Below are 15,522 nucleotides of genomic sequence, written 5' to 3' on the forward strand. Positions count from 1 at the left end.
CCATTAGTCTCAACATAGTTCAAGAGCTTATCTAAATAAATTGTCATTGTTACCAAGTAAAGAACTGATGTCTAAACGTTAATAGACATTTAGTTTGAAAAAGGGTATGTTCACTTCCATGCACTCTCCATGAGGTATAACTTATTTTACGTTTTCTTCAAAATAATGATGAATATCCAATTTGTAGATTTTTTTTATAAAGTGTTAGTAGTAATAAAACTACTAAATGCTGTTTGTCCTTGCTTAGATCTCACTGCAACCGAGTACGGAGTACTCAGAGTCCTTTTTTAAATCTAGAATTGTTCTGAAGTTGGCTGATCAAGTTGCACAAAGTGGACCAATTTATCCAAACATCTGATCAAAATAAAAATTCTCAGCTACTTAGCTAAGTGAAAAAAAACGACCCCCTAATGAATTTGAATCAATCAGATACAAATAGTCTAAAATGCACACAAGTACTGTAACCACTTCAAAGAGTTTGCCTTTGTGAATTTATATTGTCTGAATGCACTGGATATCAAATTCTGCCTCACTTCAATTTGATATTGTGTATACTAAATATTAATGAAAGTATGGTGTTTGAACAGATGAATATTTAATAAGGCTAGCTGATATTCTGGTGTAGATTAACTAACAGTTTGGTACTCATTCAAAAATACATGTACACTCAAAGGAAAAACTATTTTGGTTTAAAAATAATCTAAAACTTTCTTTATGCAAAATAAAAGACAAAAACCAAGTTAAAAGTTTCACTTCTACATGGTAACTGTTTTTAAGTTTGTAGTCCATAGACAGTTAAAGAAACAGCATTACTGAAATTAAGTCACACAAATCTCAGGAATTTCTCTTGTATTGTAACATTAATTCTATATGATCAAAACAAGCATTTTGAATAGGTTTCAAAATATGAGATATGGCTTCGTTGTTTCTTTCATGTTTCTTTACTCATGTCTAATTAAAATGTTTACATTTTTCATTTGATTTTAAGATGCATTTTTCCAAAAACAAAATCAATTTAATAATTGTCTTATTATTTTCCCTTGTCATCCTCTTGTCTATTCTGAACGTTAGATCATATTTTAAAGGCACTTGGATAAAAACCTGTTTTGGGAAGATTGCAAAAATTGTCTTGCTGCCTAATTTCCTCCTCTTTTTGGTTCTTCCAGGAAACTCCATCTCACTACTGTTTCGTGCTGTAGCCCAACATGAAGTTATAATCTATTGTGCTTTCATTTTAAAAAAATACTAGTTTTGGAGGTCAGTTTTTAAAATTCAAAGTGTATGTAGGGATAGATCTGTCTGGCTCAAAGATGTGAAGAAGTTCATATTTGATACAATAAAAATATAAATCATGAGAGAAAGTTTTTAAAATTACTACTCCTGGTGTGCTCTACTGCAGGCCATGACCAAAGGCTGAGAAGGGCAAAACCAACAATATTAGCCAGTCACTCCACATGTTGAGTGCAATTACAATCAAAGGATGTCAGCCATAGCAGTTACATTATCACAGGTTTCTGAGAGTTCATGTGTAGAATAAGGGCACATGCTGGTGATCATTTCACAAACTCATTCCAGCAGCTTCCAGGGAAGGCAGTGGCCTAGTGGTACTATCACTGGTGTGTTAATCCAGAGACCTAGTTAATGTTCCTGGGACCTGAGTTTGAATCACACCACAGCCGATAGTAAAATTTCAATTCAATAAAAACGTGGAATTAAGAGTCTAATGATGATGGCAAATCCAGTGCTGATTGTTGGAAAATTCCATCTGGTTCACTAATGTCCTTTAGGGAGGGAAACTTCCATCCTTATCTACCCATGACTCCAAAAACACAACAATGTGGTTGACTTTTAACTGACTACTGGGTTATTAGGGATGGGCAACAAATGCTGGCTTAACTAGTGATGCCCTCATCCCTCGAATGAATAAAAAAAAATGTTGAGGAAGCCTCTGTCAGCTGAAGTTCCTAACAGTGGGGGGGGGTTTACCAGGGATCAGTCTAGCGCCAGCCAGAGATGTCATGGGTTTATGCAGAACACTGCATACAAGAGGGAGGGAGTCCATTCCACATCCTGATATGCAAGAGCCTCTTCTTAACACCTTTAACCTGTATTTGTTTTCCCTCAACACTTCCTCAGGGACCACTGACCTGTAACCACCACCTTACCCCTACCATGATGTTGGGTTGTGAAATTTGGAGGAGGGTGAATTCAGAAGTGGGGGTAATGGTAAAAAGGAATCAGGTGTGACATAATCATATACGATCAGTTTAGTTGCAAGGATACGAGCAGACCAAAACCTGAAATGGAGAAAATATAAAATTCTATTGAAAATGCTCTGATGTTCAAGATTTCCTTTTTTTCTTTTGCACCTCTACATTTAAAACAATATAGTTATGAAAGGTTCCTCAATGAATGACGGTAATAAGTTTTTTTTTAAAAAGAGGAAACTCTCATTCATGAATCAAAAATTACCAACATTTAGAATGCTAGTAGTTTGGTACAAGTAGGCAGTACTGATAAAACATAAACCATGATAACTGCAAATATTTTATTTGCACTTTAAAAACTTCCAGCAGCTTACGTAGACAATGGTTTCTTCTCTTAAGGCTAAGTGGGACTGAAAATATCTGACATTCTTCAGCAAGGTCAGAAGTTCATATTAAAGGATGCTCAGCAAGAAAGAAATACCCTTGTCTACTTTCTGATCTGCATGGCAACCGAACTTCTAGGGTTACACAGTTAACTAGTTAGATAAGGGCAAAGGTCATTAGTGAACAGCAGCATCATCTCAATTGTTTATATCGAGTACTATGTCAACATTTAGACAATTTCAGGGAGCGAACTAAATTTCTGGCACTTGGATACCATACAGCAAGAGACAATAGGGACAACTTTTAAAAAATATTCTCTAACAAACTAAGATGAGTAACCACTTGCTGCGTTTTCTGGTTATCCTCAAATAATGCCATCAGATGACCCACTGACCACTTCCTTTATGTGAAGGTTATGTGTAATCCAAAATCTAAGAGCAACTTGCTTCTAACTTCCTCTGTGGGCACTCCTCAAAGTGAGTTCTGTTTCCTCTCCATATGCCATAATAGGAAAGGATCTAAAAAGTAACTTCCTGAGCACATACTGCCTGTCCACCCATTCTTTGTTTGACAGCACTAAAGCAGTGATATATTTGGTGTACATGAGGAGGAAGGTAACCCTGACTGCACTTCCTTGCAGGACACATTATAGATACAATTGCAAAGCCTCATTTATTTGTGCAGAAGTGTAAATTTCTGATAAGAAGCAGATCTACCCTACATTGTGTGCCTTGAAGTTATTCTAGCAAATTCAGTGTCCTTGACCTCATGATGTAGTATATTTACAACTCTGATAGAAATTAAATACAACTGTGCGAGGTCATACTTTCTTGATCCAACTGAACTATAGTAGCTGTTTGTAAGTTACATTAACAATTAGTTCAGAGGCATTTATGCAAAACAGATGATATATAACCCAACTTCTCCCAATCCAGGTATGTACTATTCTGATTTTTATTCTGTGTCACCAGCATTTCACATTTAAGCAGCAAGTCTTCATTTGCTTTCTACACTAATCATATGCAATGAAGATATGCATGGCCAACATTTAAGTGGGCTGCAGATCAATTAGCAGTCTTAAGTTTATCTGATTTTTATCAAAGCAGACAGAGCAGTGGGTCGATCATCAGAGCCTGTGTCAAGTTGACCTTTTCAGAGACATCTACATTGCTGATCCCCAGGGTAACTCCAGGGCCCATGTCAGCCTCTGAATGACAGAAGTCTGTTTCACTAAACCACAAAGTATACACAGATGTCTATATTACAATCCTAAAGGTGTGACAGCAACTGTGTATTACGTCTATAAACTGTCCTTTAATGGTGACACTTCCTCAATGATGATTTGCTAATTTATTCACCTAAATCTCTTTTGCACAGAAATAAAAGGTAATTGAGTCATTACAAAGTAATTCAGGCACAACTAAATTGGCTTATTTTATAAATCCTTCTCAAGTGGCCCCACATACACTAATCAATATGTACGAGCTTTGCTCCTGCCACATAAGTACATAAAATTGGATAAAAAGCCAAACTAGTTCCTCATCTTCCCACAGGGGTTGCTGTAGAAAGTGACGATTGGAAGAAGGATAATTATTTTTAAGAGAAATTTTGCATACCATGCATGGAGGCTGTGTGCTGCTTACATTTCGGGGGAAATGAGATACAGCTCGCTTTGTAGTTTGAGTCTATAAACTATTGCTCCTCAAACTAATTTGATTATTAAAAATGGTCAAGACAATAAATGTAATTTACTTTCTCAAGCATGTCTTCAGTAGGAATGTGATTCTCTAAAAGTTCATTTGTCTGATTATGAACCCCCACTTTACATTTTATCAATAAAATATTTTTAAAATTGGTCACATGGGGGGATCAAAAACTTAAAAATACCAAATTTATACTCTTCTGCGTCAATAAAATGGTCAAGGAGTAAGCCTCAAATACATGAATTATCTATTCAACAAATATAATCAAATACAACACATCACAAACAATACTTGAAAATCAAAAAAATGCACATCTTATATACTTTTGGAGATTGCTTTTAAACGAAAGGAAGAAACTTACCTACTATTGAGCCATTTGGACCATAATCAGCACAAACCGCTTGGAAATAACACAATACTCTTTTCTCCCTTGAATATGTATTTCTTGTTTTTAAAATGTAAACTTCTAAAACAATTCCATTAAAATGTAAAAAATGTAATAAAGTGGGTTGGTAAGAACTTTAACCTGAAAGGACTCCCTCACTTTGAGGTAGCACTTTCAAAGAGCAAAATGAACAAACACCAATGGTCTAACACACAATAACACAAATTAATTACAAAACTAGAGAGCTTGAGCAAGATTCCAAGTAAATGTTACCACACCAAATTAGTAGTAACCAGCCAGGGAACCAGCTGAATATTTCCAGCATTTTCTGTTGCCATTTTTGATTTTAAACATCTGTAGTATTCAGTTTTTTTTAAGCTGTACAGTTACCATTGTGGAAAGAGCAACTGTGCAGCCAGCAGGTGATGACACAGTTATGTTTGGCTGTGTGTTCTCCCCAGTTGAACAGCTTGATGTCACTGTATGTAGTGAAACATGATACATGAGGGAACTATAGAAAAGAGTGAAATAAGTTAATTCTTGATGTCAAGTCTATAAGCATGTGTCCTAGGTAGCGAGTTTATACAAACATGCATTATTCAACTGCTCATGGGGTAAAGTGAGTATCTGCAGGGAAATAATGCTCAATCTCAAACAAACTAATCAAGTGACATAAATGATAGGAAAAATGTCTTGCACCAAATGGAATTTTATTCATTTCATTCCAATGTGGTTACTCCACCATTTACTTGAGGAAATAGACAAGTAAAACGTAAGCCACCTGGAACACCTTCTAGCAATTAATGGCAGAAATATCTTGGTCTATTCAAAAATAGTTTCAATCGCTGTACCTGCTCTACTTCCACCATTCTGTTGCTGCTTCTTTTCAGTTTCATCAAATAGTGATGGACGTTGTTGGAAATCATTCTCTTCTTCTGTGTGCATGTGTGGGGGGAGGGGGGAGGGATGTGGTGAAGAGAAAAATAAATAACCGTCATAAATAGTGTATAAATTATGCTCATGAAAAAAAATCACTCCTAGAGGAACTTGATTATCCACCATAGTGAAGGAGACCCTCCTGCATAAAAGTGGCTGTTAATTGAATCAATGCTTGTTGCTGATGAAATACCCAATCAAAAACAAAGCAGCAGCTCAGTATAAGTTGAGACAAGCTCAGTAAAAAGGAAATCTAACCAAGTCTGAATGACTCATAACATGACCTCATCTGAAGAGCATGGTATAAATGTTTTATCCTAAATTGAAAAGAATACATTATAGTACAAAACAGGGACTAATGTTATTAAAAATGCACATTCAGAAGATATTAGCCCAGCAGTTGAAAATTACAATACAACCTAAAATCCTAATTCCTGACAATCCAATTTGCAGCTAATCTTGTGAGCAAATTTAAGTCCATGCTATAACTTTAAAGAATTAAATTACAATTTTTGAACACAGGAAAATCAGTTTATCCAATCATTTAGATCAAAGTGAATTTTAATTATGAATTGCATAAAGTCAAGCACATAAAAGTTACTGTATCAACATATTATATTCTGCATATTCAGTAAATGCCTACACTATTTCCTCTATACCATAGTGGACTAAAATTTCCACTGTAAAATATAGATGGCTGTAAAGGATGAAGTTACTTTCAAATGCTTACAGAACACATTGTTGTTGAGAAGATTTTAGAAAACATTTTCATAACTGAACTTTCAAAACTCATCTGTCATTTTAAATAAATATTGGGCATAGGTTGATAAATATAAAAATTATATGCATTATGAAAAAATACAGACAATAAATTACCGATTTAAAAGCAACTTCAGAACCTTTACCCCAGGATAACATTTCTGATATATAACAAAGAAACAAAAATAAAGTATTTTTGCCAAACAGATAATTTACTGATTTTTCATCATTTATGGAGAATGATGACATATCAATCACTGTCAAAATTTGATTTTCAGAACATTTAAACTTGATAAGGTTTTTTTCATAATGTTTTAATGGTGAGGTGCTTGAAACAATGTTGTTGAGGGGTACATGAAAAACAAAGTATTAAAACAGTTTTTATCTATCTAACATTTCTGATTAGTCAACGGCTTGACTTGGTAGGCAGAGCAGTTTTTTGCCCCTGGCCTCCACTCTCCGGCACCTGGCCCCTGCTTTCACACCCAAGTTATAAGACAGCACCTCTTGGTCTTTGGCCCCAATTATGTGATTGAGAGTTCCTGCTCTTTGATCTTGATTACTGACTTGCAGCTTCTAAGCTCTGGCTCCAGTTATGGCCCAGACTTGACATTCTCTGGTGTCAGCAGGCATCAGCTTTTATCACTTCTCAGCATTGCTCACTGTGTTCTGCCCCTCAGCTCGTCATTTCCTGAATGCAGTCATTAGGCACTTGACAAAGATGAAGTGGGAAGAGCGGACGGAAAATTGGAATGGGATCATGAATACTAGCGGACAGGGTCATGGTATAGCGAGACAAGAAATAGACGGTGCAGTTGCAGCAGGCATGATGGGTGATAGTAGCAAAGTGGGAAATGATAGCATAGAATGGGGATGTTACAAGAGGGTCAGGCAGGGTATGGCATGGAAGAGAATGTGGTCAAATGAAATGTGATAGAGGGAGATAGGGTTGGCATTGGGATTATATGGAAAGGATGAAAGTGATTTGCTGGGTATGGCATAAGAGAGTTGACATGGGAAGCATGGAATTGGTTTAAAGAAATTGCTGCAATAAAAATGCTAACATCACCAAAAATATTTTCTCCATATATGTTAGTTTTACAATATTATTTTCCTGAAGATCCTTGCAGCATTTATTTTAATGCAGCTAGTCACATCATTAAGCATCAGCCGATTAAAACTTGAAGTCTTCCAAAGATGTATCCCAGTTTTGGACTTCTTTTTTAATTATTTGAAACAAACCTGTTGTGGTGCTTGTGGCCGCAGTTCAGCCCAATGTTACCAACCTTTGGGCACCCAGTGCAGAGAAGTGCAGGCAGATTGGAGGGCCTTCTTGAGGGCCTGATCCTGGACCTGGTCAAGCTGCCAATAAATAGGTCCAAGCAGTGGGCTGTAGGGAGGGTCAGCTTTGCTGACTGCCTGTTCCTCTCTGTTGTTATGTTTGAGCCTGGATGTTATTGGAGAGGGAGCATGCAATGTCTACCAACGCTCTGGCTCCTTTAGAAAGAGATGGGCACCGTGGGGGATGGACTGCGTTATCCCCTCCTTTGTATTTTGATTTCATTCCCCTCCTTCTCTCTCCACCCCTCGCTTCACTTTTTTGATATCAGCATTGTTTTTAGCCGGCTTTGCTTGGTCACAAATATTTTACTGGTGGTGGAAAAATATACATAATAAAATTTATTCACAAAAGTGTCTTTCCCCTTCTGTCTCATAATATATAAAGATTACCATGGGTCATTTTGGGGGCGAGAAAAAAGGCCACTCCTTGGCCCCACAGAAAAAAAGTTATGTGCTAAAGGGCTGTCTTATGGTAAAGTGGGAGTGTCCCTGCCTCGGAAGAGGCGGCCTTGGACTCACCTGCTCAAGAGGCATGTAAATAACTTCTTTGAACAGGCTGATTAGAAAAATAGGAGAAGGAAAGAAAAAACAAAAAAAAGAATTAGGGTTCTTGAGGTGCAGAAAAATACAGCAGACCCAATGGGCTCTTGTGGCACAGTGATAGTTCCCTACCTCTGGGCTGGGAGGCTCATATTCAAGTCCCACGTGCTCCAGGGGTGTGTAATAACATCTCTGAAAAGAGTGATTAGGAAAAATAGGTTAAATAGAAAAAAATTTAAACAGAGCCGGGGTCCTTTTATCCTACAGAGGTAATCAAGCATCAATTAGCCTTTAGAAACTTTAAGTCTTCCAAGGATAAATCCTAGCTAACATTTTACTAAACGGTTCTATTATACATCCACCAGACGGCTTCCTGCATCTCAGCCAAGTGGATGCTTTTTCATGTGTACCCACCGAGTGGCAATGGGACTGTAAGCGACATCATAACTCAATCTAATTCTGTCATTGCACAACATTCACTTGCCAGCAGGAGGCATCATGCATTAAGGTTTTGTGGAAATTCTGGCCAATTATTACCTCCTCCCTACCCTAGGAAGACTCCAATTATACATCCTACAATATTTTCTTCCATCGAGATTAGACTTTCCCATGTAGAATGGACCCACAAGCATTTTGGTACAGAAATTCCACATTTTCAGAGATTGATATGCAGATTTTGAAAAGAAAATTGCATTCTTGCAAATTAGGCTAGTACTTGTGCTCCCACCCAGTCTTTTGGGAGCAGCACTACATATCCATTTTTACAAAGATAATTTTAATACAGAATGCATGTATGTTGAATACATGATAGTCATTTGTTAGGACTTGCAGTGTAATTTATAAAACAATAAAAATACACAGGCATTTTGATCAACAGCACTCCTCCCTTGGCCATTGCATATAACAATCAATGATGTCTTGGTCTGGATGATTGACAGCTTGTCACCTTTGTGATTAATTAAGTTCAGTTAGCAACTGAGACTGACATTTGACAAGTCATTCGCAGAATTTTAACCACAGTAAACAAAAACAACACAGCAACACAGCAAGAAAAGTCAAACCACACAGATGGTTGTAAAGCATTCATTATGTGGTTTCCATAGTAATGATAAATCTGGAAGCAAACAAACAGCTTGTATGTACACACCATTCAGCTGCTATCGAAACCGTTCAAATGTTGGCTTATCATTCTAATCACATAGCTTTCAAGTGGCAAAACTAAGGGTCATTTTTCATCAGTAACACATATAAACTACTGCTTTACTGTAGTAAATATATGCATAAAACATCAAAGTAACTTAAGTAATTAAATAATAAGAAAATTTATTGTAGATGGTGTTTTCAAAGATTACAAGGCCATAAAAACATTTGGAATTAATATTGCTCAATTTGATTACCACAAATATAGCTGATTATTTTAACTATTAAAAGTGCTACAAAAATCAAAAGTGGACAACATTAAACTTCGGAAAAAGTACTGAATGATCAGCTTATTGATCGTAAGCACACTGAATCTTTAAAGTGTATCACAGCCACAAAACATACATGTATATGAATAGACTGTAGTGACAACAACATTAGCTGTATTTTTCAATACTAATTTCTTTCATTTGAGCTTAAGTTAGCTATTTCCCTACAGTAGAATAGAAAATAAAAATTGACAGATCAATTTGATTCATAAGATAACACTTCAGAAAGATCCCGGTGGCCTTTTCTGTTTTTTTTTAAAAACAGTTCATTTACCATTCAAGGAAATAACAAAGAGGAAAAAAATGGAAGAAGGCACAATCAAAACTGCCCTGTTATAATTACGATTTTTACGTTGTGCCCTTTCTTCTTGTGGCTTTCTACATTTAAGCAGTACAATCTAGTTCCTAATGGTCAGATAGTAGACATTTAGACAACAAGCAGCTAGGGTTGTGGCTAATTGAAGATGGCTCATTTCAGGAGGATATGATCTGATTAGATATTTGATGAAATTTAATGGTAAAAAATATAGATGATGCATTTTGGGAAAAAGAATGAGGAAAGAAAATGTGCATTAAAAGCAGAAGAAATGAAGAGCCATTTAGGAGTTCAGATACATAAATCTGAGATAGTGAGATAACAATTGATGGACTTGCACAAAAATAGGTTTTACAAATATGGCTATTGGCTACGAGTGTCCCAGCCATGTAACATTGCTATTGTGGCAAGATGAGATTTAATCTTTGCAAATAATTGTTTAGATTTTAGGTAATAAGTTGGCCAGCATATTTCAATTTGCAATGAAATTGGATGGAATTGTAAAATGGGTCAGAGAAGAGCAGCACATGCTCCCTCACATTGTTATTTTTAGCTTCTATCATTTCCTGTTACCCATGAACATAAAATTAAGAGTGGAAGTAAATGATATACAGTCTCCAGCCCTCACCTCCATTCAAGAGAATCACGAATGATCTTCAGCCTCAACCCCATTTTCCTGCATGAATCCACATCCTCAAAAATTTAACAATCTCAACCATGACTATACTCAACATCTGAACAGCTACCATTCTCTAGATTACAGTCTTTCACAAATTCAACATTGGTGGAAAAAATTCTCTCATCTCAATCATAAATGACAGAATCCTCGTCCCCTTATTACTGGTTGGATTTGTGCTACCGAGGCAAGTCACTTAATCAAGAAATTTCCCTAACTAGCAGAAGCACACCAGTTTAAAGTGCTTGAAAGAAATGGTGGACAGAGTTGGGCCCTCTGAACCATGCAGCAACTGTAGGCAGACATGAGACAGATGAGTGCTAAGGAAGGTTGGTTCGAAGGTAATCAGTTGTCTGGAACTTTGGCTCAGTTACATTAAACAGCTAGACCCTCTAGCTCTTACTCCCCCATTTCCCGGATACTCCTGCCAACTCACGTTCCCTTCAAGCCATCTCCTCAGCCACACATAAAGCATCTGCTTTGAAGAGACCGTAGGAGCTTCATGGATCTGGAAAAAGACAAATTTCTAAATCTAATACAGCTTCCTCTCATACACACTTGATGCTGAATTTTATGAAACCCATTCAATGCTTTTAAATCCCTCTAAGTATTCTATTTGTTTCAAATACATTTCTATTCAAGTAACCATATCTCAAACAGTGAAAAATTTGGCAACCCCATTAAGCATTCAAACAAATTGTGAACCAAACCCCGAACCGCAGTCCCCAAACAGTTAAGACAAGGCTCTATAACTTTTAACTCACCAAATATTTACACTAACCTCATGGGTAACAGCAGACTTGGAAAATAGTGACAAAGAATTCTGCTGAAACTACGAGAGCAGATTGTAATGGCTTTTACTAACCTACACCAAATGGTGGGTCAATCAAACTAATCCAACCTCTAACTCTTACTGATAGCTTCAGCACTTTTTTTCCTTCATGTTTAAATGGCTGGGGATTTGAAAAAACCTGATGCTGAAACAGACCTAATCCATATTCATCAAAATCTACGTCTACGCCTTAAATTGTGGGTTAAACATAGAAAATAGGAGTATGCCACTCAGCCCCTCAAGCCTGTCCTGTCATTTATTACAAACATGACTGACAATCCAATTTAATATTCGGTTCCTGTTTTACTCCTATATCCTTTGATTCCTTTAGCCATTAATTTCAAATAGACCTGCTGAATTCAGCCTTGTTACCCATAGGATTCAAGGCCTGTCCTGTTCTCTCTGCCTGTAAAAATGGGATTGGTCAGAAATGGGGACTTTCTCAGTCAAGCCTTATCCATTGTTTTCAAAGGCTTCCAGAGTCAGCCCAGTTCTGTGAAAATTGGCTCTCTCCATCAACACTTCAGATGTCAGATTGGTCTTCCTGGGAGTCAACCCAAGGAAAGTAATGGGCCCAGCCAGTGTTCCCGGCCAAACACTTGGTTCTTGTGTGAACCAACTGGTGGAGGCATTCACCGACATTGTCAACTTCTCCCTCCTACAAGCCGAAGTCCCAACCTATTTCAAAAAGGCCACCATCGTCCTGGTACCTAAGAAAACACATGCAATGTGCCTTAATGACTACTGCCCAGTGGCTCTGACCTCAATAATCATGAAGTGCTTCAAGAGGCTGGCTGTGGCCCACATCAACTCCCGTCTCCCACCCTGTCTCGATCTCTTCCAATTTGCTGACCATGTAGATGTAAAAGCCAAAAGAGAGTGCCATATCCCCAGCACTGCACTCATCTGTGGAACATCTGGACATCAAAGACACCTACGTCAGACTCCTCGTCATTGACTACAGTTCCACCTTCAACACCATTATCCCCTCCAGACTGATCTCAAAACTCAGTCTTGGACTCTGCCCTCTGCAACTAAATCCTCAGCTTTCTGACTCACAGACTGCAATCAGTGAAGATAGGTAATGGCACCTCCTCCACAATAACACTCAACACTGAAGACCTCCCCCACTCCCAAAGATGTGTCCTCATAACCCTATCATACTCCATTTACACCTAAGACTGCATTTGGCAAATTCCAAACAAATGCCTTCTACAAGTTGGCTGACAACTCCACTGTAGTGAGATAGATATCTAACAATGACAAGTCAAGCTGCAGAAGAGAGATAAAGGGTTTGTTGACATGATGCAATGAGAACAATCTCAATGCCAGCAAAATGAAAGAACTGATCATTGACTTCAGAAAGAAAGGAGGAAAACATGCCCTCATTTACATCAACGGAACTGAGGTTGACTTGGTGAACAGCATCAAGTTCCTTGGAGTGATGATAACCGACAGCCTGTCCTGGACCTCTCATGCAGATGCAACAGTCAAGGCGGCACAACAATGCATCATCTTCTACAGGCTGCTCTGGAAATTTTGCATGTCCATAAGGTCCCTCACCAATTTCAAGATGGACAATCGAAAACAGAGTGTTTAAATGCCTAACAGCCTGGTATGGCAACTGCCCTGCCTAGGATTGTAAGAAGCTACAGAAGGTGGTGTGCACAGCCCAGACCATCACGGAAGCCAACCTCGCATCCTTGGACTCCATTTACCCAACTTGCTATTGCAGAAAGGCAACATCAAAGACCCATTGCACCCCAGTAATGACCTCCCACAATGTTGTCCATCAGGCACAAGATACAGAAGCCTGAACATATACACAAACAGGTTCAGGAACAGCTTCTTCCGAGCCGCTATCAGGCTGATGAATGGACTCTCTAGCATCAAATAACGCTGATCTTGCTATATTGATATCACCTAGTTCATACCCTGTGTGATGTGACTTGTATGCCTCTAGGACTTGATTTGCAACTCCTTTGCTTACTATGATCAGTCTGTACCACTTGTAAACAAGCTTTTCACTGTAATTTGGTACACATGACAATAAATCAAATAATCTAATGCTACCTCTTCAGCCAGAGGGTGAAACATTTCCACATTTAGTTGGTCAAGCCTTTCAGATTCTTGTATATTTCAACAAGACCTCATCTCACTTCTAATGTACACAGTTGACATTGCTCAACATTTTTTGTTAGGTCTTTTGAACCTGGTTTCTCCAGAAAGAACACAGCATCCTTCAGAGCACTTTGTTGGGCTGCAAGAGGGTCAGGGGAAGACAAGCCAAGCTGCCTTCTGTCTAGGCCCGAAATGTCAGCTTTTGTGCTCCTGAGATGCTGCTTGGCCTGCTGGGTTCGTCCAGCTTCACACTTTGTTATCTCTCTTTGTTATCACTTTTCATGGAATTAGCTTTTATATAGCAAGTTTAAATGTCCACTGTGAACAGGGGATAAATGGCAGTAAACGCGCAAGTAGTTGAGTGAGTGAATGGGTAGGGTGAGATAGGTTGACTGAGGGGTTGTTGGGCATTAGTGTAATATGTAGTTGCCCAGTCCGTGATTGGTCAGTTCGGCATTTACATAAGATTTTAATTTGTCTAATACGCTGAAACAAACCTGTATTTATATAGTAACTCATTATGTCTTCTGGATGGACCAAAGTACCAGACATCTATTTTTGAAGTGCAATCACTACTGTTGCACAAGTAACTGGAATGACTGGTCTCACAGAATTCAAATACATCAACTGCCAAACAGTTTGATTTTGCTAGGTTTGGTTGAAGCAATAAATACATCTACCACTGTCTGAGATAACAAAGTGTGGAGCTGGATGAACGCAGCAGGCCAAGCAGCATCTCAGGAGCACAAGAGCTGACGTTTCGGGCCTAGACATTTCATCAGAGAGGAGATACCACTGTCTGAGGTCCTCCTGCTGAGGTCTATTCAGTTATTGGACCTTCTTGGTGCCTCAAATGCATGTAAATATAGTCCAGTATAAATAACAGATCTTTTGGTTTGTTTGTTGGTTACAGTCAAATTCCAATGTTTGCTTGTTTTCTTCATGTTATTGTACAGAACTGAATTACATTTGTGACTATGTATATAAAAACAATCTTTTAGGAAGAAGCTATATTTTTGAAACTTTTTTTTAAAAAAAGTACATCCACTGGTAGAATTTCCTGCAAACCTTTGGGTAATTCCAGGAGTTTTTTTTTTACACAGATTGGAGCAGGGAGACATGACTCATCGTCGATAGCTAATCCAAAATGCAGCATACCTGATACTGCAGCAATTCCTTGCTACTGCAATGAAATTCACAGCAGATTACATACTCAAGTTCTGAGCTGTGCTTGGACACATGATCATTAGACGGTGGTAAAATTTCCAACAAAGCAGCAATCCTGCAATATTTTCAGTACTGTGGAATAACTGAGAAGAAAATATACAGTAAATTTGTATCAAAGATAAGTGTTGGGGAGCTAAGTTTCATAGCACATGAAAATGAATGAAAAGATTGCAGTAAGTCCACTTTAATTAATTATGATGCAAATAGAATGCCAAATATGAGCCATCTGTTCATTTAAATAATTTTGATGTCCAGCCAGCATTAACTGCACAACATAAAGCTAATATTATGAGAGGTTTACACCACTTTAAGCTAAAATAAAAAAATGTAATAATCAGATTGGACACTATCTATAGAGAGAATAAGAGTTGGGTGTTTAAATGTTAGCTGTGTTTCTCCACACAGATGCTGCTTTACTAGTTCAGTATTTCCAGAATTTTCTTTTATTTCAGATTTTCAGCATCTATATTACTTCACTTTTACATCAGTTCCACTCTATACCAGGCTACATTACATAACAGTGAAGCATAGGGGTAACTGACTGACTGGAGCACATCCTGACAGTCCTGGAGGAAGCTGGAAGCCAAATGAAGCTAGGCAAGAATCTGTCTTAGAGCCTTTAGAAG

The 15,522-nt window shown here is 37.8% G+C and overlaps 1 protein-coding gene across 2 annotated transcripts in view; it reads right to left on the reverse strand.

The window, feature by feature from the left end:
* The window catches only part of skap2 (src kinase associated phosphoprotein 2), a 266,642-nt gene that overhangs the window by 49,967 nt on the left and 201,153 nt on the right, over positions 1–15,522 (reverse strand). Inside the window, exon 10 of one of the 2 annotated variants that reach the window (XM_048520144.2) lies at positions 5,531–5,611. In XM_048520144.2, coding sequence (XP_048376101.1) covers positions 5,531–5,611 — 81 coding nt within the window. Of the gene's footprint in view, positions 1–5,530; positions 5,615–15,522 lie in introns of both variants that reach the window. The other variant, XM_048520136.2, reaches the window with a different exon arrangement.

The sequence above is a fragment of the Stegostoma tigrinum genome, chromosome 2 (assembly GCF_030684315.1).
Source record: "Stegostoma tigrinum isolate sSteTig4 chromosome 2, sSteTig4.hap1, whole genome shotgun sequence".
NCBI classification, from domain to species: Eukaryota; Metazoa; Chordata; class Chondrichthyes; order Orectolobiformes; family Stegostomatidae; genus Stegostoma; species Stegostoma tigrinum.